The sequence below is a fragment of the Propithecus coquereli genome, unplaced genomic scaffold (assembly GCF_000956105.1).
Source record: "Propithecus coquereli isolate 6110/MARCELLA unplaced genomic scaffold, Pcoq_1.0 Scaffold39, whole genome shotgun sequence".
In the NCBI taxonomy this organism is placed as follows: Eukaryota; Metazoa; Chordata; class Mammalia; order Primates; family Indriidae; genus Propithecus; species Propithecus coquereli.
The window spans coordinates 1,212,484-1,237,824 of record NW_012149618.1 but is presented as its reverse complement, the minus strand read 5'-3'; the positions used below and the strand labels follow the sequence as shown (position 1 = coordinate 1,237,824).

General features: G+C 57.0%; 1 protein-coding gene across 1 annotated transcript in view; it reads left to right on the top strand.

Annotated features, from left to right (window-relative positions):
• DNMT3A (DNA (cytosine-5-)-methyltransferase 3 alpha) overlaps nt 1–25,341 on the top strand; it is a 94,895-nt gene that overhangs the window by 25,074 nt on the left and 44,480 nt on the right. Inside the window, exons 2-3 of the mRNA XM_012652545.1 lie at nt 1,215–1,465; nt 12,687–12,791. Of these exons, the coding sequence (XP_012507999.1) occupies nt 1,403–1,465; nt 12,687–12,791 (168 nt within the window). The 5' untranslated portion in view covers nt 1,215–1,402. The remainder of the gene's footprint in view (nt 1–1,214; nt 1,466–12,686; nt 12,792–25,341) is intronic.

Genomic DNA, 25,341 nt, shown 5'->3' with positions numbered 1-25,341 from the left:
GCTGAGCTGGGGTGGGGGGATAAGATGCAGTGCACCTGGGGCTTCCTTGGGGCTCGCCTGTGGGGCAGGAGCACGTCCGCCCTGCCTGGGTTGACCTGGAGCCCTTCCAGCCCTGGCTGCGGTGTCCTCCCTCTACTCCCAGGGCAGGGCCAGGCCTGGGGCACCCACTGCCCAGGCAGCTGTGCACCCCTGGGGCAGGGGTTGGCCCGTGGGCAACCCAAGCCCGTGCTTTCTCCGGTTCCTGGTTTTCCAGGGAGCCCTGGCTGGAGGGGGATGGGAGAAGCCCAGGCTGGCGGGAGGGGAGCCAGGGAAGCAGAACCGGGAACTGGAAGGGGAAGGGTGTGGGTGGGCCCAGATCCAGGCTGCCTCCCTCTTTCCTCCTGCTGCCAATCCCCTCCCGGGCCCTGGCGCACTCGAGGGAGAGACAGGGGCTCAGGGGCTCTGGCTGTGTCCTCCTGGGGGGTGGGGAGCAGGGGCGCTCTGTGTGTCTCTGAGTGTAGGGGGCTGAAGCAGCAGCACCCCACCCAGCTGTGGCCCGAGGCACGGGCTTTGTTATTTCACTGGCTCAAGGCCCACACCTGGAGCAGGGAGGAAGAAAAGCCCCTAAATCAGCCATGTGGGTTCGGAGGGCCCCCTCAAGCCCACCAGTTCTGCAGGCAAATGGGGCTGGTTCAGGGGGTGGGGGAGAGCGGCCTCCCCTAGAACAGAGCAAACCAGGCCTTCAGCCTGGCTGCAGCCTGAGTTCAGACAGACCTCAGCCTTCCCCGGGCCCAGCCCAGGCGCTCACTGGTCCTGAAGTGAGGTGACATTCATTTCATGACATCCTGTGACTGCCGCTCACTTCCTCCACGTGGCGGAGCGGGGTGGGGGTGAGGGTGGGGGCAGATCAGAAGGAAAATGTAGCAGGCTGGGGGCCTCTGGGGGAGGCAGGGATTTCCCAGGGGCTGCTGGAGTGGGAGGGAGGGTGCAGGAAGCTTTCAGAGGGAAGGACAGAGTGAATGAAGAGAAGGGAGGAGGCCGGAGGACACAGCAGGCTGCGGAGGCCGAGACTGCTGCCGCCTGTCTCAGAGGCTGCTGGGGTAGGAGGCGGCCCTGCGGGGAGCTGCCCGGGTGTCCGGCACCCTGGGGTGCTGGTGAGGCCGGGAGGTGCCAAGCCTCACGGGCGGGCGGGGCCCGGGGTGCTCTGCCCCGCTGACCCCCTTCTCTCCCCACAGGTGGAACCATCCGGAGCCCCAGCGCACAGGCAGACGGAGGCGGCGGTTCACCAGCGGGCTCGACACTGGCATCTATGTTTAAGTTCTAACTCTTGCCTACAAAGACCACGATAATTCCTTCCCCAAAGCCCAGCAGTCCCCCAGCCCCGCGCAGCCCCGGCCTGCCTCCCACAGCCCAGCTGCCCGCCATGCCCTCCAGTGGCCCCGGGGACACCAGCAGCTCTGCTGCAGAGCGGGAGGAGGACCGAAAGGTGAGCAGCGGACTCGGGCTGGGCCAGTACCCAGGGAGGGGCCCTGTCCCCTCGTGATGACAGACAGCTTCACCACAGAGTGGTGGGACCATCACATCCCTGTTTTGGCGATGAGGAAGCCGAGGCTTGGAGAGCTTAGGGTCTGGTCGTGGAGCAGGAAGTTGGCTCCAGCACCCAAGCTTTTAGCCACCATGATGTCTGAGCAGAGGCTCAAAGCCCAGGTCTGTGCAGTTGTGGGGGATCTGCCTCACAGAGTCCCCAAACCTGGGTTCCTTCTGGATCCTCCTTTCAGTAGCTGTGAGTCATCAGATGAGTCACTTTAGCTCTCTGTTTTAGCCGCCTCTGCTTCCCCAAGGTGTTCAGTAGCTTCTGGGGGCCAAAGAAAAGTTGGGTGCAGGCGCACTGCAGACATGAGGCCACGTGAGCGTCGTCACACAGACACGCAGGTACCCGCGCCAGTGCTCGGCCGGTGGTACCAGCACACCTTGGAGATGGCGATTTCCTGTCCCCGCCTCCCACTCGGTGGTGTCTGGGAGTAGCAGGACGTGTGCAGCCGTCCCTCGAGCACGCTTGTGTCCTTGCTGGGCTCACTCATTCTTAGAGTGTGTTTCCACCCCTTGTTCCATTTGGTCCTTTCTGACCCCACAGGAAAAGAACTGACAGTCCAGGTTATCCCGCCAGCCTCTGGGTGGCTCCGGCTCAGGACCCCGGCAGCATGTAGACCAGACCCTGCGGCCACCTGTGCTCTTGAGTGGTGGCTATGGCTGCCTGCCTAACCTCCTCGGGCCTAGCTTGGTTTTTCTGTTGGATTAGGTGACCCTGAGCCTCCCCTACTCTGGGTCCAATATCCCGGCAGATGCTGACACAGCTCCTTGTCCACGCACCGGCAATTGTCGGTCAGCCACCCCCCCACAGGTGGGGAAGGTGGGACAGCCGGGACAAAGGCCTTCTGTTACTGGACTGTGCTTCTGCGCCCGTGCTGCTGCCCTGGGCAGTGGAGCCTCTAGCGCCGCTCACGGACGCAGCATGTCGGGCCCTGTATCGAGATGGTTCAGGACAGAGAAGGAGCGCTGCAGAGTCAGAAACCCCAGGTCCCGGTCCTGAGTGTGCCACTTACCGGAGATGTGACTTCAGGCCATCTGGGCTTGTGTTTGCTCAGCTGGAAAAAGGGGATAGTGACTCTAGCCTTGCCTGTTTTACAGGGCGGTTGTGGAAGTCAGATGAGGTCATGGGCATGGAAGTGCCCTGCAGACAGCAAAGTCTGGTCCAATTATGAGGGATTGTGATTGCTATTATTATCTACCCATAGTAACTGCTCCGGCTCAAGCGGCAACAAACACACACCCAGCCCCAGATCCTGGTGCTGATAGAGCGAGCACACTCACACGCTGGCAGGCAGGCGGTCGTGCCAAAAGATGGCAGCGATCTGGAGAGACAAGGGCTGGGGCACAGCCGGGCCTCCTCCCTGGCCGCCCACGCCCACACCATGCATGCTGGCTCACCTGGCACACCTCCCTGGCACCTCTGGGCTGGCTCCAGCAGCTCCAGGGAGCCGCCCAGGGAGGGCGGGGAGAGACGCTGACAGCCACCGGGGCAGGCCGTGAAAGCCAGGCCTGGGGCAGGAGTGCCGGGTGCTGCAGAGCGGGAGACACAGGCTTGGTCTGCAGCCCAGGGAGACTGGCAGAGGTGCCAGGGGCACAAAGGGACTGTTTGATGAGCCAGAGGGAAGAGGTGTGGCCATCCACCAGCCCCTCCACCGCCGGCCCATGTGCCATCCAGCCTTCCTCCTGCCACGCCTCCAAGCGCCTTTCACTCCAGCCCCACTACTTGCCCAGCAGAGCCCAGCCAGACCTTTGTTTCTGCCGCTCCCTCTGCCTGGGGGGCCCTTTCCCTAATTTTCTGTCCTCCTCTCTGGTCAAAGCCTCAAAGCCCTCAAAGGCTTTAGTCTGCCTTGGATTACGGATTACAGTGCGATCAAAACGCAGTTCTCAAAACGAGATCCCCAAACCACGGCCTCAGCATCACCTGGGAGGGTGTTGGAAAGGGAAAGCTCGAGCCCCAGCCCAGACCTGCCGAGTCAGAAACTCTGGGGACGGGGCCCAGTGACCCATGTTTTAACCAGCCCTCTAGGGGCTTCTGTTGCACACCCACGTTTGAGCACCGCTGGCGTAGATAATGACTGTTCCCACTGTCCCCCCTGCTCCGCGGGAGGGCTGGGCCCCAGCCCCTTTCTTCCATGTGACTCCCCAGGACCTGGAATGGCGCAGAGCCGTATTTTGTGGGTGGGGTGGAAAGGAAAGCGACAGTGGATAGGCCCTTTCACAGGAGAGTAACCCCAAGCCCAGGGTCGGGCGGGTGGAGTGCAGAACTGCGTGCAGGGGCTGCGGCAGCCACGCTGTGGCCGGGAGTGCACAGATACCACCCCCAACCCACCATCCATATGGTGGGCAGAGCAGGGGCTGCTTGTGGGCACAGGGAAGAGGCAGGCTTTGGGGGACTGAGCTCTGGGGCTGGTCGGGTGAGGCAGCTGGTAAATGTGGCCACAGCAGAGGGAGCGGGCTGGCCTTGCAGGGGGGCAGTGGGGTGGCCAAGAGCTTAGAGGGGATCGTGGAGGTGGGTGCCGTTCCTGTGGGGAGGGATGGCGAGGGGCAGAAGAGAGGACCGAGACATCCCAAGGGTCTCCTCAGATCCCCAAATACAAATCAGAGGAGAATCCAGAGCCCCAGACTGGGCCCCTGATCTCGACGCCCCCCTTCTCTCCTCTGGCCTCAGAAACATAACGGCCAGGATGCATCGAACACTGACCGTCTGCCGGGTGCTCTCCACGTGCATTGTCTTAGTTAAGTCTTAGAGGTACCTCATAAGGTAGGCGCTATTATTTCATCATTCTATCTTACTAAGGACTAAACTGAAGCTCAGAGAGGTTAAGTCACTTGCCTGAAGTCACACAGCTAGTAAGCGGTAGAGTTGAGGCTGAAACCCAGGCAGGCTGGGCAGTTGGCTTCTGTGCCCTTGAGACTGCCTCCTGCATGAAGGGGACAGAGTGAGCAGTGCCTCTCGGCCACGATGCCCCATAGTCCTGCTCAGGTCTCTTCTGCTGCAGGACAACAGTGCTCTTGCTCTAGGGTGGATGTTGGGAGCACTTCATGTCCAGCAGGAACTCACATACACAGGCGTGTCTGCATGATTGTGCACACACACACGTACACAACAGATGGAGACACTGCTGTCAATATGTCGCTTCTTACCGTTTCTTCCTGCCTCCTTCCTTCCCCGCCTCTCTCCCGCTCTGGACACATGGCTTCCGTTCTCTTCTCTTCCTCCTTCGCTCCCTCTTTTCCTTTCTTCAGACTTAGGTCCCTTTCCAGGTACCTGGCACACAGTAGGGCTCCACAGTCTGTTGGGTGAACTGAGTAAACATTCCTGCAGGACCTAGGAAAGGAAAGGGGGTGGGCAGACAGGTAAGGCGCACCTGCCCTCCAGAGGAGGGTGGGGCCTCCTGGGCAGCTCACCTGATCACGCCCTCTCCTGCGTGTAGTGGAAGCGGCAGCAGGGGTGCATGTGTTCCGAGGGAGCACAGGTGTGTGTGCACACGTGCATGTGCGTGCATGCATGTGTATGGCCTGCACTGGGGCTGCGGCTCCCCTCCCCTTTATAGCGCGGCCCAGAGGCCTGGCCAGTCCTGATTTCCCTTGGGCTCCCAGCACTTCCTCCACCCTGGTACACAGCACAAGGGCACGTGTCCTCGGGTGGGGCCCCTGCCAGCTCCAGCCTCAGTCATTCTTGCCCCCGGGTCTGTCTCCTGCTCTGCCTTTATTGCACTCAGATGCCCCCACACGGTCACTTAGGGCTGGCCCTTTGCTTTACAGTAGTCACTGTAGGGTGGTTTAAAGAGCATCCCCCTTAGGACATTTAAGTAGTTACAGAAATGCCACTCGACCCTTACTTCTTCAGGAACACAGCGAATGATGACGGTGTGTTTGTGTTTAGCTCAGTGGAGAGTCATCAGATGCTTGGGCATATTCAGTAGGTTTGTGATGAGAACAGCTGACCAGGACCTACAGTTTAGGCTTTAGATTCTCTAGAATTTTCTTAAATTAGATATATGTCAAATTTAGTTTACCTGCAGTCAACACAGCCTTGGGCGGGAGTTGGTTGGACTCTGGAGACAGACCTATGTTTGAACCTGGACTCTGCTACGTGCCGCGGCAACATGGCTGGGAGCAGGGAGATGGCTCCTTGCTGGCTTGAGGGGTTTACATGAGATGGTGTGCGTGGTGGTTAACGTGGGGCCTGGCACGTATTAAGTTAGCCTCATAATTTATTTTGGATTATCTGCCCACCCTCTCCCCCACTCACCTACCTACCTGCCTGCGCCTTTGTGGTTTAGGTCCACTGCGGCCCCGTGGATTGCAGGGGTGTGGGAGAAGAGTAGGGAACCATGTGTGGGGTATGAGTGGTGTGGGCTTAGAGTCCACCAAGAGCCCAGCACATGGAAGAAGTTTCTGTCTCTCTGGGTCTGCAGTCACAAGAGCCCTGAGGCCCGTTCACCCGTCGTACAGAAGCAAAACCAAGGCAAGTGGCAGAGAGACCTAACTCCTGGTGGTGGGGGCCGTGAACACCTTCAGGGGCCTGGGTGAGGGGCCGCAGCTGGGCCCAGGTCACTCAGGTCCCTTCTGCTCTTAATGGCGAGGTGAGGGATGGAGCCCAGCCCTCCTGAGAAGGTGGGTCCCCCAGGGCCAGGGCGGGAAAGGCCGGGCTCAGCTGTGCAGAGGGGGATAGGGCGCCGAGCTGGGGCGTTGTTCCGGGAGAGTGGGGAGATGGACTTCCTCTCTGGCACCTGGGCTTGGCACAAGCCTGGTCATGCCCTGCAGCTGCCTCGCAGAGAGCCTGGGCAACTAGGGATCTGCCTCATCAGGTCAGCCTGCTTGAGGTTTGTGCAGGGTGGAAGGGCGGATAAAGGAGTTCCCTCTGCGTGGCAGTTAACTCACTCCGCCGTCACAGTAAGTCAGGAGGCGCCTGCTGTCGTCATCCACACTTTACAGATGAGGAACTGAGGCTTAGGGAGGTCCTACAGCCACAAAGTAGTTTGATCTGGATCTTTCCCTCTATAAAGCGAGGGCCGTCAGAGCCGGGAGAGTGGGCGTGAGTGGGCTTGGTACCCGTGGAGGTGGCCGCAGGCAGAGCAGCGGCGCTCTCCACTCTGGGCTCAGCGTGGCGCCAGGTACTGACGTGCTTAGTGTTGTCTTTCCCTCTGAACTGAGTTCCCTATTAGCTAGGTTTGTCTCTAGTACACAGTAGGTGCTCAATAGGTTTTCTGCGCACACCTGTGCCTGGCCTTGTGGTGACACCAGAGGTGAGCACGGCTGAGGCGTGCCGCTTCATGGGTGTGGGGTGCTGCCCACCCGTCACCTCCAGAAGACAGTGAGGCCCCAGCGAGGCGGACAGGCTGTGGGGAGGGGGCCTGGGCCAGGCGGGCACCACCATTTCCAACCATTGAGCATTTCTGGAGCCCCTGCTGTGTGCAAGTACCCAGGGGCTATGGGGACCCAGAGGGGCCACTGAGACATGGCCTTTGCCTTTCGTCAGGAATTATATATGAAGACAGCTAAGCAGCCAGCGAATATTTGTTGGATAGTGTCGAATAACTGAAATAAAGGGCTGATGAGCTCGGGGAGGTGGCTGAGATCAGAACAAGCAGGGGGCTTTGGAGGGCTCTGGAAACGTGGGCATCTGCCTTGATTCCCAGCACCGCTGCCTGACTGCTCACACCGTCCTCAGCCTCTGCCCCTCACCTCCTGAGCCTCCCCGGCAAGGTCAGCCGGGCACGTCTGTACGTGTGAGCGCGTGAGCGTGCGTGTGTGTACATGCGGTGTGGGGTGTGCAAAGGCGGCCGTAGCTCTGCAGTCTGGTGCTCAGGCGGCCCAGGACAGGGCTCTGCCTGTTGCAGAAGCCAGTTTATTTCACTGAATTCCACGACCACAGTCCCCGGGAGGCCAGCCAGCCAGCTGGCAAAGGCTGTACATGCTTCTTGTCCCAGGGGGCCCGGGCAAGTGGCTGGCTAGATCCGGCAAGTTCATCCCTTCGACTCAAGCACCAACTTGAGACATCTGCTCAGCGGATGCTGGGTCAGTAGCATCCAGTTCAAGTGCTGAGGGGAGCACGTACATCAGGCAGGCCATCTCTGGGCAAGGGCCTCGTGGAACATCTGTGTCTTGGGGCGAGGGGTCCTGTGTCTAGGCATGGCCAGCCGAGTGTGTGTGTGTCTGTGTGCATGTGAGTGCCAGTGTGAGCCTTTATCTTGGATTGTCCTTATGTTGTCACTGTGTGTCTGTCACACATGGCATGGTAGGGGATAGTGGCTTGCTGGAGTGGAAAGAACCATGGGCTGGGGACCAGAAGGTTTGAATTTTGGTTCTGGAGGCCTCCCCTCCTGGCTGTCTGACCTTTGCAGCCAGATAACCTCTCTGAGCTTCGGGTTTCCCACCTGTGTAATGGAAAAAAATGATACCAGCTCCTCTCTCTGTAAAGTGTAAGAATAAAATGAAGTAACACGTGAAAATGCTTGTTAATTACTACGTACGGTACAAATGTGAGAGATTATTATCGTCATAGCCCAGCGCATCAGAATGAGACGTTGTATGTGGCTTAAAATAATCCATCCAGTGAGCAGTGTTGAAATGTAGGTCAAATGATAGCCTCTGAAGTTTACAGAGAGGCTGATGGGAACCACCTAATCTAACAGGCCACGAAATGTGAAAGTGCTTTGAAAGCTGCAAAGAATGACATAGATATAAAGTGACAATTATGTTTAAGTCTAGAAAGTACATTTTAGTCATCTTGTTTCCTGATTCTGGAGTCACAAAGGCCCAAGAGGCACTGGAGCTTCACACACGGTTGTCTTTGCGCGGGTTTGTGTATTTGTACGTGTGCCTCTGCTGTGTGTGTGGACGCGGTTATTTATTGAGCATGTACTCTGTGCCAGTCACTCATCAGGTATTTTGTGTGCTTGCCTTGTGCTAGTGCATCAGTCTAGACGTTGTGGATGTCAGCATCAGCCAGACACAGGCACCTCCCTCAAGGAGCCAACAGTCGCGGTGCTGGGTCGTGGGTGCTCTGGGAGAGGAAGGGTCTTTCAGCTCAGTCTAGGTAGGGGAGGGGAGGAGGGGGCTCAGGGCAAGGGGATCCAGGGAGCTGGGCTGGAAGAGTGAGTGAGGTTTGCTGGTAAACCTGAGGGGAAGGTGGTCTGGGCAGAAGGAACGGTCTGCACGGAGGTGCTGAGGAGGGATGCGGTCTGCTTTTGCATGCGGTGCAGTCCGTTGGCACCCCAATGTAGAGAGGAGGCCAAGGCAATCCAGCCAGATCCTGGGGACCCTCCTGCACAGAGGCTAAGGAGCTAGGCTTGATCCTGCAGGCCCCTGGGAACCCCCTCAGCAAGAGTTTAAGCTCTGCAGAGTGACATAATCAGCTTTGCGTTTTGGAAAGAGCAGGGAGCCCCAGTGTTCCTGCGTATCTTGCAGCAGCGCCCACCAGATGCTGGGCAGTGAGTGATAGCTGCACATGTAGGGCTGTGAGCTGGGATTTGCAGGGAGGTGGGGAGGGGAGGATGGGAAGGGGTGGGGTGGGAGTGATGCACTTTGGTGAAATGTTCTAATCAGGATGTGTGGAGCTGGAAGGAAGTTAGCAATTCTCGAGAGACTATCATATGTCAGCTTTCACTGTATTACCTCATTTAATACTTCCACTAACGCTGTGAAGTAGATATTGTCCCCATTTTGTAGATGAGGAAAGCAAGACTCCGGTTAAACAGATTAAAGTTACTAGTAAGTGAAGAGCAGAGCAAAACTCCCAAGCCAGCTCTGCCCTCTCACGAGCCCACCGATCTAGAATTTCTGCCCCCTCCCCCACTGGAAGGATGGGCTAATTCAGTCCCCTTAGTTGACAGATGAGGAAACCAACCTGGGCTCAAATCTGTTCCTGCTAAACGTGTTACTGTTTCCCAGCTGCTCCAAGTCACTGTGGATCAGATTCTTCTCTTTCAGGCTATTAGTGACGCCTCCTAATGCAGTGCTACTTGCAGATTTGATAAGCATATTTTAAATTCCTTTGCTCAGCCCATCAGTAAAGACATTGACTAAAACAGACCCCGTGACAGATGCGAGAATGAACCACTCGATACGCCTCCGTGGAGCCGTTGAGGGGCACGGCCCGAGCCATCTGCTCACCCTTCTCGGTGCATTAGCCCCCTGCCTCGGCAGAGTGACCCTCAGGCAGGCCGGAGCAGAAACCGTCGCTTCCGCTTTGCCCTGCCACTTGTCGCTCCATCACGGAAGAATGATACGTTGGCGGAGGATAACATGCTCTGCACAGAGCTGTGCTTCGGGACCAGATGGGAAGGGCCAGGGCCAGGAGTCGTTCAGACCTGGGTGTGAATCCTGACCTGGGCTCGTGTGGGGTCTTGGTTTCCCCAGGCACAACCCAGGAGTGTGTGAGACCTGAATGCTGGACCAGCCAGAGAGCACCTTGCACCAGGCACAGGTGCAGCTCCTCGTGCGTGTGGCTCCCTGCCTGGCGCTCCCCACACTCTGGGGACCCGTCAGACCTGGAGGGGTGGCCTGGCATCCGGGGGCTCCCCCTTCCTCCTGGGCTGGGTTGCACTGAATCGAACCCAACAGGGAAGAAAGACGTGCTGATTGTGTACGGTAGCCAGGCCCAGCACGCAGGGCGTAGGTGAGGAATTGCGGCAAGTCCGTGCATGGCAGAGGGGCCTGTCGGGCCCCTAGAGGCTTCCTCCACGTGCCTGATGGAAGCCAGTGCCCATCCTGAAATGTCAAGTGTGGTAACTGTGGCTCCTTGTGGCTAATCAGAGGCTCTGTTTGGCTTTCACATCTCCGGTTAGCTCAGAACAAAAGTTGGAAAATCAAACGAATCCCTCTAATAAATGCAACTTGTTAAAGAAATAGTTCAAAGCTTAGAATTTCTGGAGGGTAGGAGCTTTTCCAGAATCTGTTCTAGGCTCCAGAGATTCAGCAGTGAACAAAGTAGACAAAGGAATAGACCATTTGTTCACCTTTCCTCTCAAAAACCTGAGAGGCAGGCAGAATGGACACCTTCATACCCATTCTACAGATGAGGAAACCGAGGCCCAGAGAGCCTGCACGTCTGTACCTAGGAAAGGGACCCGCTGGGCTCGTAGGCACTTTGCTCTTTCTGTGACCTCACACGGACCTGGATGGTTTTATAAACGCTGATCAAGATGGTGCCCACTGGGCAGTGGTGGAGTCAGACCAAAAGCACCATCTCAGCCTGAAATTCACAACAGTGTATAGATCCAGTCGAAATCTTCACAGATACTAAGCTGCATTGGTATTATTTCCTCTCTGTGTCAAGTGATCCTTTCTCCCATGGGGGCGTCTGTGGGGTCCTCAGAAGACGGCCCAGAACCAGCAGGCCTGACCTCCTATGGGGCACGTGCCCTTGGGCACCCTGAGCCCTCAGGGAGGTTCCCACCAGTTGGCTGCCCTCCCCACCCCTCTGCCATGCTTTCCTGAAAAGAGCCCCTCCAGGATCTCTGGTCCCAGGGCCAGCCTCTTCCTCCACAGATGGCACAGAGCTCCCCTGTCTCTGGGCTTCCTTTTCAGATCCTTCCGTGGCTGGACTCCTCAAATTGTCCTCTTCAGCCCTTCTCCAGCCCCTCATTCTGCGCAGCTTAGTGACAGTGCTCTCTGGAGTCAGCCATTACAACCCCTAGCCAACTCTTTGTCCTGGGCATCTTTGTGTGGGACAACTTTGGTCTTTTGGGCCGGGAGCTCTAAATTCCTTGCTCCCACTGTACATGGCATCCCCTCCTGTACCTCTGACTGGTCTCTCTCCATCTCCTGTATGACCTCTGCCCTCCCTAGCTTGACTGTGGCCACCACGCGGTGTAAGGCCTGGTGCCTCCCTTCATCCCCATGTGCATCTCTTCGAGGCCTCCAGACCTCGAGCTCTGATGGTCTGCCCCACAGACATGCCTCGAATGGATGGATGGTTGGAGGGGCCACTGATGCCCTTCCTGTTGTCCTGATGTGTACAGCTGGTCTCAGTAGGTTTCCATTTGCATGTCCCACCATCCCCTGAAAATTAATGTGGCAAACCACAAGGTATTTTACAATCACAGAAAATGAAAGTTGAGTGGGACTTGGCCATCTCAGTCAAATCTCGAAGGGACCCGTGCACGCTCTTCTGCTCCATCCACGACACCAGCCTTGCTCTGGGTTGGTGCCCTCCGCGGGGAGGGCTGTGGAGCCATCTTCGGCTCCTGACATCATGCAGGGTGTGACGAGCAGCCTGTTGTCCTTCTGCTGGGTCAGGGTCCCTTTCTCTCTCCTTCCCCAGCGTCATTTCTGCTGGTGATTAGTCATGCTGGAGCCCGGCTGAGTCAGAAGGGACTTGTGGGTGGTTTGTGGCCAGGCTGGAGTACTTGAGGCAGGACTTTCTAGGTTTATGTCTCTGTGCCCCAGGAGACAAGCATCGCAGGGCCCGGCCCTGCGCGGGTGCTGCGTGAGGGGTTGGCAATGAAATGAACTTCTCCAGAACTGAGTGAATGAGGGGGAGCAAAAGGAGCCAAGAGGTCCCTGAGATGCTCCTGTGGGGTGACAGGCACCTGCAGTGCCAGCGCCACAGGGCAAAGGCTTCAGGGCAGGGATAGTCACAGCAGCTGTGAAAGGTCTCCATTTTCTACCGTCGTCCTCACTTGAGGCACTGCGTGGACTTCAAGTGGATGTCGCTAAATTTAATATTTTCACTCAATTTTATTTACAATAAAGGTGATTCATTAAATAGATCACTAATTTTTGTGCTTGTGTGCAAAAATGTGTTTCATATGAACTTCTAACGTAAATCCTTTATCAGAGCTTGTGTTATGAGTCTGTGGTCCAGAAAATGTCACTGGGAGGGAGAAATGCCTTCCAGGACAGTAGGGTCTCCCCCGAAGTCCCCCCAAGGATGTATCTAAACAGGACGCTAAGGGGTGCCCGAGCTTCACCAGGCAGGACGGCGGGGGGCGGGCGGGAGAGCATCCTGCAGCGGTGGCGGGGCACAGCCCTGGAGCGTGGCTCGTGGGGGCGGGATGGGAGGAGGCTGGGGCCAGCAGGGAGGCCAAGGCCGGCCCGGAGCAGGCCTGGAATGATTTGCCTCGTGGGTCGGCCTCTGGCCTCACAGGCTGTGTCTGTGCCTGCAGGACGCAGAGGAGCAGGAGGAGCCTCGTGGCAAGGAGGAGCGCCAGGAGCCCAGCACCACAGCACGGAAGGTGGGCAGGCCTGGGCGGAAGCGCAAGCACCCCCCGGTGAGTGTCCTGTCCAGCCCCCACGCGCACGCCCGGCTCTGAAGGGTGGTGATGTGTGCCCTTCAGGGACCTGGGGAACATTAAGACCGGCGATGGGGCGGGCCCCTCCCGCGGCAGAGCTCGTTCCTATCTCCCGTTCTTTAAGCCCCACAAGCACCCTCACATTTCCCTGCTTTCTACATCGGGAACTGGGCGCCCCGAGAGGCCAGGCGACTTGACTGGTGGGTCTGGGAGCTGAAACTTGAACCAGGCCTCTGACCCCAGCCTTCCTCTGGAAGGGCAGCGAGAGAGCCTCCCAGAATCCCCAGGCAGGCTTGAGGCCTCCCTGGCCTGGCTAGGCGGGCTGCTCCCTCCCTGGCCATACACCCAGCCTGGGCCTCGGCCCCCACCTGGAGAGCCTGGAGGAAGGGAACTGAGGCCTGGGAGTCTAATCAAACAGTAGGGAAGAGATGCAGCCTGGCTGGTCCCTTTGGGAGAGAGGGGAGCCAGGGCGCTGTTGAAGTCCTGTAGGGCTGTAGGCGGCAGGACCAGCCTGCAAGCCCCAGGCTCCCGGGAGCCAGTGCCGGAGGTGATGAGGATCTCTGGGGGGCAAGGCGGTGGGCTGCAGGAGCCTGCCTCCCTTGCGCCTTAAACTCAGCAGTGGAGCAATAATTACTTCCCCCACCAAGGACAGCTGGCTCCTTTCTTTTAGCCCCTTCCAGCTGAGAATGGTAAACGTGAAGCAAGAAGGTGAGCGGAGCCAGGGGCTCGGGATTTATAACTCAGCCCTTCAAGGAAATGCTCTCGGTAGGGCAGGGGCCCAGGATTTCCTCCCTGGGGGTGGAGAGTCGGGGTGAAGGGGACCAAAGCGAAAGGGGGGTGGGAGGGGAGGGTTCTTAGAGGCGGGAGGTTGAGGGCCTGCTGGGTACCAAGGTGCATCACTGCCACTTCTGCTTGAAGATTTGGAGGGGTGGGACCCACGTGGAGTAATTCAACTGGTAATTTTAAACATTTTACTATTAAAACAAACATGGATATTTTATGGCCTAGAATGAAAAATTCACATGACATTTAAAAGATAAAACAGGACTCCAAAGGAATTTCCTGCATGTGGCAGACTCTGCAGGTTGTACCTGCAGATTCCCGGGTCCCCTGCACCCTCTTCTACCATAAGGGTACCTGAGGGAGAAGGTTGGGGGGTGCAGGCTGGAGTCAGAGTCCACTGTAGTCCTACTTCTGCACGAGTGCTGTGCTGCTCTCCTGGGGCTTGGCAGCTGTGATCTGCAGAGCAAACTCTTCCTGTCCCCAGTCCAGTTGCTGGGGACAAGAGCCACCACCTGTAGCAAACAGAGACCCAGCAACCCTTAGACTCACCTTTATGGGTCTCTGGAACCGGAGGGAAGGCACATCACTAAGAGGCAGGCGAAGCCAGGGATCAGAGGGTGGGGACATAAGAGGACAGTGAGCGGGAGGAGGGGCATGGCTGAGCTCATGGAGAAGGGGCTGTGGTCGTACATCCCCTACCTGGAGCAGGCTCCGGTGTGGAAGGAAAAACACTGTCTTTGGAACCAAAAGACCTGGGCTCTAATCCCACTCTACCACTGACCACCTGTGTGACCTTAAGTCGCTGCTTGGAACTCGAGTTCCCCTTCTGAACGATGAAGGTGATAGGGATGCTTTGGGTTCAGGTACCAACAAGCCACAGCACAGGCCGGGCCTATCCCTGCTGGGCCAAAGCTTTGCTCTTCAGGAGGCCACGGTAACCGCAGCTTCACAGAAGAAGCAGCATCTTTTAATGCTTCCCAGCTATGTGACCTTGAGCAAGTTACTTAACCTCTCTGAGCTGCTTCCTCATTGGTAACATATGGCTGCCAGTAAAACCTGCCCTGTGCACCTCCTGGGGCACCTTGCAAACAGCAAAGTGGACTCCAAACGCGCAGGGCTGCCAGTGTAATCCACTGCAGGGGCCAGTGTCCACTGGCAGGTGCAGGCCTTAGAGGCGGGGACCCAGCCTCGGCTTCTCAGCAGCCCTGGTGGGTGGCGGCGCACATCCTGCCAGTCCCCGTTACACCTGCCAGCTACCTGGGCTCCCAGGAGAGGCCCCAGGGCAGGAGGGAGCGGAGGAAGGCAAAGCTGACTGGGAGACCCCTGTTGGGAAAGGGAAGCCTCGCACATTGCAGGGACAGATAAATCCTGACCCCAGAGAGCAGCCAGCACAGCTCTTCCCGGGAGCCCATGTGGGGAGATTCCTGCTGCAGCCAGGGGTCAGCTGGAGGGTTCTAGCCGGAGGCCTTGGCACTCAGAGGGGGCAGGTACTGGTCCCGGCCTCCTCCCCTCCCCGGCAGGAACGCAGCAGGGAGGGCTCCTCAGGGACCAGTTGCAGCTGTGGCCCTGGGAGTAGATCACCCAGGGAGGTTTAAAGCAGCTGAGTGTGCCATCTGGCTAAGCCTGCGGAGGGGAGGGAGCTTGGCTTAGGTCCTGACAGGTGTGATTGGGGGGCGGGGGGATACTGGGAAGTGAGAGAAGAAACCCTGGCTGCAGGCTGGGGCCTTCCTCTGCGCCAACGTTGCACAGCCAGCACCGGACAGGGACAGTCAAGGCACATTCACGAGTGTCCTCACTAGCCCCAGCCCAAGAAATCCTGGGCTCTCTCCTTTCGCCCCCGAGGCTGTCTGTCCCTGGGCACCTTTGGCCTCTTGGCTGTGCCCTCACCCTACCAGCCGCCTCCTGCCCCAGCGTGCCCAGGCCGGTGCGCTGCCCTCGATAGCAAGCACTTTGCACGTACTGAGCTCCCATCGTGTGGGGAAGCCATGCAGATGAAGACTCGCGTTTCATTCGAGTGTGCTGCAGAGAAGAGGCCACACGAATCACAGTCAGTGCAGTACCTGGCATGTCTCTCTCCAGGAATCTCCAGGGACTCCATTTCTTAGGACGTGATCTGCAACGTCCATCTGCACTCCAGCTCCTCGCCGTCCGACCTCGCCTTCCACTTGGGCCTGATGACGCCGCTCCTTGGGCCATAGAAACCTTATCTTCTCGCTGCCCCCGAACACGCCAGCCATTTCCCTGCCGCCCCTTGCGTGGTGCACAGCCGTCCTTTCTCCCTGCCTACCCAGGGCCACAGCCCATCAGAGCCTGGCTTGAAAAGGAAGCCCAGCTCACCCACCGTGACCCATGCTGGCCTCTCCCTTCTTGAACTGTTTGTAAAATTAATAAAAATGAACTACTGAGACATCAAAGACAAGTTACAGGTCCACTGATCACCGGCTTGGGCAGCAGTGGTCTGCAGCCCCCACCTTGAGAAGCACCGATTGTCCCCTGTCCATATGGAACTCCAGTGTTTTCAGAAGCTTTTGTGTCAATGGAATATCGTCGCCACATCCACGGGTGTGATTTTGTATTTTACAAACGTATCATTTCTCGGTCGGTTGAGAATTTAAAAATCCAAAACCAAAACCTGAACTTTCACCCCAAATAGTTTGAAAAGCAGGTTGAGAGAGCTCACCTTGGTGCCACCCCCATTGCATGATTGCTGAGCTGAGCCACTCCACATCTGTCTGCCCACCTCACTGAGGACAGAGACTGCAAATAAAGGCTCGTAGCTGGACAGCACTGTATTGCCTACAAAGACCTTTTACAACGATTACCTTATTTGATGCTGACAACAAACCTGTGTGAGGGAGGTGAGGACCACTGTCGGCATCATCCCCACATTCAGAAGAAGAGACTGAGGTTCAGAGAGAATGATCAGGGTGTGAACTCCACACCTCCCAACTGCAAAGCCCGTCCGTGGTGCTCTTTTCTCCTCACCACTGCAGCCATGGGGTCTGGCTCCTGGGCACCTATGTAAAGGTTCTTTTTAAGTTAATGTGGGAATGCGGGGCTGCTTGAAAAAGTGTGCAGAACTGGTCCAAAAATCATACAAAGAAAATATAACTGAGGAGCGCGGCTGACCCAAATACCACAGAGCCCGTGTGTTAGCGGGGGAGGCCGCGGTGGTCTGAGGACTGCAAGGTGGGCCTGCTTAGCACCCGGCAGCAGCCTGGGTTATCAGCGGCACTGGCCAGCCAGCCAGGATGCTGCCGTCTGAGCAGCAACAGGAAACAGGAAGCAGCTGCGGGGCTGGGCGGGGCTTAGGAAGGGGGCTGGCACCTGGGCCAGGGCCGTGACAGGGAGGTGGGGACCAGCGTGGGGGCTGAGCCTGTGTGTGGGCGTGTGTGTCGGGGCTGAGAGGAAGGGGCAGCTCCTGAGGACGTAGCAGGATGACAAGTGAGGGTGTCTGAGGCTGGTTCCTGCCTATCAAAAGCCCCGACTGTCTTGCAAAGGCCTTTGTCCTTTGTGGGTGGCTCCAGTCGGGGCACTGGAGGGACTGTTTCTGCCCTTGCCCACCAGACCCTGGGGGGTGATGGGCCCCGCAGGGTTTGTCCCCTGTTTACTAGCTATATGTATTTACTCATTGAAGATTTATACCCACCAACTTCCTCCTGTGTTATTTTTGCTCAGAGGGAGCACTCTGAGGTCACCTCTTGCTAAGAATAACCCAGAAAGGGAGGGAGGAGGGGGCTGGGAGCTGGCACTGAGCTCAGCTGAGCTGAAACTAGCGTTACTTGCGCCACGTCTGACCCTCCAATGCAACGCAGGAGTGAGTTCAAGAGGGCGACTGCCTCACTTCGGAGCTAAGACTTGGGGTATAAACCGGGAAGTCAGGGAACCATTCTGCTGAAGCTTAAATCAGCTGGGCACAGTTTAAGGCAGCTGTCAGGGGTTTGCAGTATTGGCTAATTTTCCAGCCTAATATGACCTTTTGATTCTTCTCCAAGTTAAGACAGAGCTCAAATCCCCTCCTTGTTTCCAGATCAGAACTGCTCGTGCGCGAGCCCCAGGAGCCTTGACTGTATGAAATCGGTGTCCCCTTGTTTTTATGCACAAAACTTCTTGAAACGGTATCTCCCATTCCCGGGCTCCAGCCCCCGGCCAGCCCCTCCAAGGTGGCTTTCCTTCCCATGAGGCTTCCTCAGTACCCGCAGCTGCCCGCTGTCTCCTCGTGTTTAGGGGAAGAGGACTGTCACATCGCTCATGAGGTTAGAAACTTTTAACTTCCCTGCAGATTCATCTGCTCATTCCCCAACGTGAGCAAAGTGACACCCGCTGCTGGAATCCCGTCCAGAAGGGCCTGGTCAGGGGTCTGGGCTTCAAGTGTCTTGAGACTTCTGAGGATGCTGGGGAAGCTGTCGAAGGAGATGGGGCCTGCCTGGGCCTTAAAGGCAGGTGCCGTGGAGAAGGGAAGGGAGAGTTGAAAGGCCCTCCCTCCAAGCACCGCATGGCTTTGTGGGGAGGCTCTGAGGCCTGGCTGAGTGGATGGGAGTTTCATTTACAAATGTTTTCTACCTTGCTTAGAAAGGTAGTTTGCAGGCAGCCTGAGGGGGTTTACTCTTTATCTTCTCTGAAAAGTGTTATCTGGAAGGTTCTGAGGAGGAGGACATGAAGTGCTGGGAGTCGGGTCTGGGAAACTCACTCTGGCACCCACGAGCACAGGCAAATGCAGGGAGATGGGGGCAGGGGTTGCCAGAAAACATCCCAGGGCCCGCAGCGGGTGGCAATGGCGGGACAAAATTGGCAGGGCCCGTGCTGTTGGCCATTGGCCATGAGGGAGAAGAAGGGACGAAAGGAGATGCAGCAGGCCCCAGTGACAGCAACAGGGACAGAGACTGAGGCTTCTGGAAGGGAGCAAGTTGGGCTGGGGCCCTTTCAGAAATCCACTTTAGATAGCTGGTCCTACAGGGGGAGCGTTTAAGCTAAATGTCAGAATCTCCATTTTGTTTTTGCAAAACATCCCTGTTTATTTTGATCCATCCACATTCCAGGGCCACCTCCAGCGAGTCATCCATTCCCATGGGCTCAGCCTCCGTGGTCTTCCTGGGGCCACGTGAGCTTTTCTAGAGCCCGGGCTGCACCTGCATCGCTCCTGCTACTGCAGGTACGCGCCGACACACGCGTCCCGGGAGAGCTGTTGGTGCGGGTTTTCTTTCATCTTCCCCACCTAGAGAATTTTGTACATTTTGGTTCTCCCACCTCAAGAAAGACATAAGCAAGCTGGCAGAGCTCCAGGGACAGGCAGCTAAATTGACCAAGGGGGAGGCAGGGCTGCCAAGTGAGGACAGGTAGCCAAAGAGATTACGACTCTCCAGTCTGGAGAGACACAGGCTCGAGGGGATGTGATTAAGGCTCCAAAATCATGTCGGGTGGGGTGGGGTGGGATGAACACGGCCCGGGTTGGGGTTGGAGGAGGACACCCATTAGAAACTTTAGAAAGGCAAATGAAGCACAAAAAAGAAAGCATTTTCCATGGTGGATTCCCTTCTTACCAAACCTGTCACCGTAGGATGGTGGAGATTGAAAATAGAACTTCAAAAGAGATCGACTTAAATACGTGGATCTTCTATACATAATGGCTTTTTAAAGAGAGCGTCCAGCTCACTCTGAAATCCTTTGAGGTTGACTTCAAAGAGCACAGCCAGGCCCTCTTCCAGGTGGACAGGTGTCCCTACTGGAAACAGAACCCCGAGTGGGTTGGCCACTCACGTCCATTTGCTACAGCCTGCAACGGGCTGGCAGGGCCACAGGCTAAGTGCTCTCTAAGGCTTTGCTGGGCCCAAAGCTCTCTCCTCGGACACAAGCAGGTGGAGAGACCTGTGGGAAGAGAGTGGAGGGGGCAGCTCCCGGCACAAGTGGTGAGGGGAATGGTGGGGCCTCGAGGGGTGCCCAGGCTGGCCTGAGTGTTCAGAGTTGGCCCTTTTTGGCCTCTGGCTCTGCTGTCCCTGACCCCAGCAGCCTTTTAGCCGCTCCACTAGGAAGAAGGAAATCGGAGGAGTCAGGGTCCTGGTTCCAAAGTGGTGGAGCCTGAGTCCATTTACCCCAGGAATGCTGAGCAGGAGGCCATTTGGGGACCTCTCGGGAGAGGGCAGGGGGCTGCCCTGGGAAGGGGGCTGCCGGCACGGCTGGGGGCGGGCAGTCATGGCCCAGTGCCAGTGCCTCGGGGCAGAGCTGCCCTGCTTATGTGGACATGCAGCTGTTTGCTGGAACTAGAGTCAACCCGGAAAAATCCAGGCTGGGTGAGGGTGACAGGCCTGCAGGAGCCGAGGAACTGGAAGTAGCAAGGAGTAGCGGCGTGAGTGGCCAGGACTTGCTGGGCTGTTTATGTTTTCATTGCTCAGCATCCTTGTGCATCTCTGTCCTGTGGCCGGCAGTGAGGGTCTGTGGCCGGCTGGTACCTCCGTGTGTCTGTGCGTGTGATTGTATGTCAAGAGGCCGAGGACCAGGCACAGTGGCTCACGCCTGTAATCCTTGCACTTTGGGAGGCTGAGGAGGGAGGATCACTTGAGGTCAGGAGTTCGAGACCAGCCTGAGCAACATAGCAAGACCCCATCTCTTTACATAAAATAGAAAAATTAGGCGGGTGTCATGGCATGGGCCTGTAGTTCCAGCTACTCAGGAGGCTGAGGTAGGAGGATCACTTGAGCCCAGGAGTTTGAGGCTGCAGTGAGCTATGATGATGCCACTGCACTCCAGCGTGGGCAATAGAATGAGACACTGTCTAAAAAAAAAAAAAAAAGCAGCTATGGCTAACCAGACACCTGGGTTCCCAGAGCCCCATGGAAGCCTTGAAGGCACCATGGCAGGCCCAGCTCTCTGTGATGGCTGAGATGAGGCCACCCCCATGTCTGCTGGGGTGGGGTCTCAAGGAGAAGGCAACAGGAGCCCAGGCAGGGGAGGAGGGAGGAGGGCATCTGCCCAGGCTGCAGCCTGGAGAATGGGCTGTGGAAGCCCAGGTGCCTGGGCGCCATCCCCCTGGTGTTGTGGCCCCCACCTCTCCTACACCTGGTTTTTACTTTTTGTGTGTAAATAAAGCAACTCTTAAAAATCACTTGCCCCTGTTAAGAGTTTCAGACTTGGCCCCACCTGGGATGAAGGAGAGGTCAGGAGTTCTGGTGTCTGGACCAGACTTTGAGCACAGGGGGAGCAGCCGGTGGTGGCAGGGGCTGGGGACTTGCTTTTGGTCTGGACAGATCACTGCAGGAGGCTCCTTGCTTTGCCTCTGGCTTTTCCTTGAGCTGGACCTGCCAGGGGCATTGCCAGCACCCTCTTCCTGACCCTTCCTGGGCTTATCAAGCCTCCTCTTCCTTCTTGGAACCCTCGGTATCTGGGAGCCTGGGCTTTTCCTGAGACAGCCCCGGGAGGAGTCAGCCTTCCAGTGCCTCCCCTGTGCCTGGTCCTCCCGGAAGCTTTACCCCAGGTCGGCGTGACCGGGGCAGGCCTCCGAGCCTTGTTCCTCAGAAGAGTAGGGGCAACACTAGCTATCAAGATCACCATGATAATTAAATGTTTGAATTTTATAAGCATATGTGTGCCAGGTCCTGTGCTTGGGTCTAGAGAGCTGGAGGTGGAGAGAGCTCACAGTCTAGGAGGGAGACACACGGTAAACAAGTAATTAGGTTCCCTGTGAGGAGCGGTGCAAGGAGGAGGGGTGAGAACGTCCTTGTAAACACAGCGGGCTGGGGAGGGGCCCAGCCTGCCAGTGGACTTTACCCCTCTTGAGGGCGAGGCAGCAGCTGTCCACACCTGCCCACCACGGAGGGGGCACTTTGGGAGCTAGGGGCACGGCTGAGGCCCGAAAGCCCAGGCCTAGCACAGACCCCCCCAAGTGTGTGTGAGCGTGAGAGGGAGACACACACAGACTATAAAATGTTCCTTGGAGGACAGAAAGTGTCAAATAGAATAGTGGTTACTGGGGGAGCGGGAGTGGGCAGTGAGTCTTGAATGGGGACAGAGTTCCTGCTTGGGATGATGGCAAATTTTTGCAGATAGATGGTAGAAATGGTTGTACAACATGAATGTACTTAATATACACCTAAAAATGGTTAAAATGGTACATTTTATGTTATGTTTATTTTATCCCAATTGATTGGAAGTTTTTCTCAGATGTTCCTTAGATAAAGGCAGTCCCTGGTCATTGCCCTACCTCAACCCAGGGCTTTTCAGACACTACTAGTGTTTTGGCTCAAATGATTCTTTGTCGTGGGGTCTCTCTGTGTCTTGTAGAGTGTTTAGCAGCTTCCCTGGCCTCTACCCACTAGATGCCAGTGCCCCCCTCCATGTGACAACCAAAAACATCTCCACACATGTCACCAAATTCTCCCCTAGTTGACAGGTCCTCCTTAACCTGCTTGGGATGAGCGGCTCACAGGAGAGGCCCAAGGAGGGTGGTGGGCAACAGAGGAGTGGGAGGAGGGGCTGGGAGTCTTGCCCAGATGGAAGGCCAAGGTCAGCAAACCCTGAGGGGCCCCTGAGGTGGCAAGCAGGGTTTGAAGACTCAGAATGAGGCATACCGGGTGGGCGTAGGTGGATGGTGGGATAGGCCCAAGTTTTACTCACATCCAGGATGGTACTAGCTTCACGACCCTGCGGCTGCCTCCCCAGCCCCCACCAAGTGGGGGGGGAGAGTGAGGGTGCTCACTGCAGCTATTGCCACTCTGAAACTGTCACCTGCAGCTGCAACCGCTGTTGGTGTCCTCTAAGATGGCCACCAGACGCTGCCCAGGTAATAGGCAAAATGAGTATCTTGGGGTGGTGGGGCACTGTGTCTCCTTTCCAGGCCACTGTCAAAATAAAAGCAGACAAAAGTAGATTGTTTAACAATCACCTCCAACATGGCAGCAAAGCTGAGCTCCTTCTAAGACTGTGAGCAGGATCTCACTTTTAACCTAGTCTTTGCCATTCATGAGTCAGTCGTGAATGTTTGTCGAGCGCCCATCAGGCCCCACGACATGCTAAGCCTAGCTGGAGCGAGCCAAGTCCCTATCCTCCAGCAGTCGACAGGTAATGGTGACAGTGGACAGGAGAGGAGAGAAGGGGGCGGAGGGGAGGGTGTGTGGGGAGAAGAGGCCAGGCCTGGCTGGGGTATCCTCTCCCGGGGTCCAGGCTGTGGTTCATGCCGTTCTTATCTGAGACGCCCCTTTTAGTGAGCACCCAGCTCCTCCCCAGAGATTCAGAGAGTGGCTTCAGGCCACTTGCCTGTGGACCTCATGCCTTCTTCTTGGTGGATTTGCTGGCCCAGTTATCCTGGGCCCCAGAGAGTCCCAGTGAAGGGCCACACTTAGCCCATGGTGTTCTTTTTTTTTTTCTTTTTTTGAGACAGTCTCGCTCTGTTGCCCGGGCTAGAGTGCCATGGCATCAGCCTAACTACAGCAACCTCAAACTCCTGGGCTCAAGTGATCCTCCTGCCTCAGCCTCCCGGGTAGCTGGGACTATAGGCACGTGCCACCATGCCCGGCTAATTTTTTCTATATATTTTTAGCTGCCCAATTAATTGCTTTCTATTTTTGGTAGAGACGGGGTCTCGCTCTTGCTCAGGCTGGTCTCGAACTCCCGAGCTCAAAGGATCCGCATGCCTCAGCCTCCCAGAGTGCTCAGATTACAGGCGTGAGCCACCGCGCCCGGCCCCCATGGTGTTCTTGATGGGTGAGATGGATCAAGAGTTGACAAGAACAGGAGTCGTCAGCGCCCCCAATCCCAGAGCTTTGGCTGACTCGCTCACCCAGAACCAGAGAGGGCAGGCCATGCAGGCTGGGTTGGCTGGGAAGAGAGGAGGGTGTGGACTGGAGGATGGGGCACCTGGGGATTTCAGCGGCTGAGCTAACCCTGGGGCTGGAGCTGTGCGGCTCCTCCTCTGCCCCCCGTGCCCAGCTCCCTCCCGCCTCTGTAGGCACCTCTGGAAGAAGGTGTGTCTGATGCTGCCGCAGACCGGGCGGGGCAGGGCCCGGGCAGGTGCTTACTCCATGCATGAGTGACTGGGTTGGTCTGGCCCCTGGGGCTGTGCTGGTCTCAGAGCTGGCAGTCCTGGGTCTCTATGCCAGGGAGCTGGCTGGCAGTCAACAGGAAGTGAGTCCCAGAGTGAGAGGAGGCCGGGTGGCCCGGGCAGGAAGTGACAGTGGAGTTGCCTTGAGCAGCTTTGCGGGGCTCAGAGCCTGCCCCAACCTCAGGTGTCTGGGGGGCAGAAAATGGCGGGAGGAAAGAAAGACACAACCATGGTAAGAGATTGGCTCTGGCCTAAACTCAGGCTGACTTGGCCAGACAGGACCCCACATCCACCTCCCTGGTAGTGCCATGTTCGGGGCTCAGTGGTGCCCACCACAGCTGGACCACAGCTGTCTGGGCAGGGATGCACTGCACTCTCGCCTGCCTGGGCACATGGCGGAGGCTTGGAAGGTGACAGGTTTTACACCAGAGAGGATCATTCTAGGCCGGAGATGCCCTATTTGCTTAAGCACTGATGTGGGAGAGAACATTCTGAGCCCTGGGGGGGGTCCCGACACACACGGGGTGGAAGCTGAGGCGGTGGACAGGGGTCTGCTTGTTTCACTTTCCTTCCCGTGTTCGGCCTTCCTGGCTCTGCTGGCGTAGACCCAGGCCCGAGTCCAGCGGAGGACTTCTCACTTCCCCCAGACGCCTCCTCTTCCTCCTCTTGCGGCCCCCCACCCCCAGCTCTGAGGCGCACACATGCGCGGCTTTCCACGGGAGGCCACCCCGCACAGCCCGGGAGAGCAGCTTGGCAAGGCCCCTGGAGCGCCTTCTGCTTCCTCTCAGGCTGCTCCGTGTGCCTGGGAGCGTCGTCCAGGGAGGGAAGCCTACCTGGGAGGACTCGGGTTTGGTCCTGTTTTTTTCCAAGGCCCTTGTCCCTATTTGCCACCTCTGGGCTTCCTCACCAGATAGCAGCGGACTCAGAGTTCAAGTCCTAGACCCTTAGAGCAGAAGCAGCCTTGGAAATCGGGCTGTGCAGGGGAAGGGCTGGGTACACAGAGCGCCCTCGGGCTGTGCACTCGAGTGGCCCACCTTTCTCAAGGGCATGTGGCAGTGTCTCTGAACACTTAGATGGGCAGGCCCTTTCACCTGGCCAGTCCACGTGTGAAACTCTGTCTTACAAAACACGCAGGTGTACAGGGCTGTAAGTGCAAGGATATTCACTGCAGCAAAAAGTAAACCAGCCTGAATGCCCACCGTCAGGGAGCTGTTTGCATAAATTTTGGAGCATTCGGATCCATATGCACTGGGATGGAGAGGTGCCCGCTATGCTTGTTAAGTGAAAAAGCAAGTTGCAGAACATTATGACTAGTATGTTACCCTTTTAAAAAAAACATGTCTGGATCTGAATGTGTGTAAGAATACATATGTATAAACATGTAACTTAACACATGATTGTAGATGCATAGAGAAAAGTCTGGAAAGGATACTCGCCAAACTGTTAATAATTGTTTACCTTGGGGTAATGATTTTGGGGGTGGGGAGTTGGAATAGGAGCTTGAGGCCTGGCAAGGTGGCTCACGCCTGTAATCCGAGCACTCTGGGAGGCTGAGGCGGGAGGATAGCTTGAGCTCATGAGTTCGAGACCAGCCTGAGCAAAAGTGAGACCCCGTCTCTACTAAAAACGGAAAAAATTAGCTGGGTGTTGTGGCGTGTGGCTGTAGTCCCAGCTTCTCGGGAGGCTGAGGCAGGAGGATCGCTTGAGCCCAGGAGT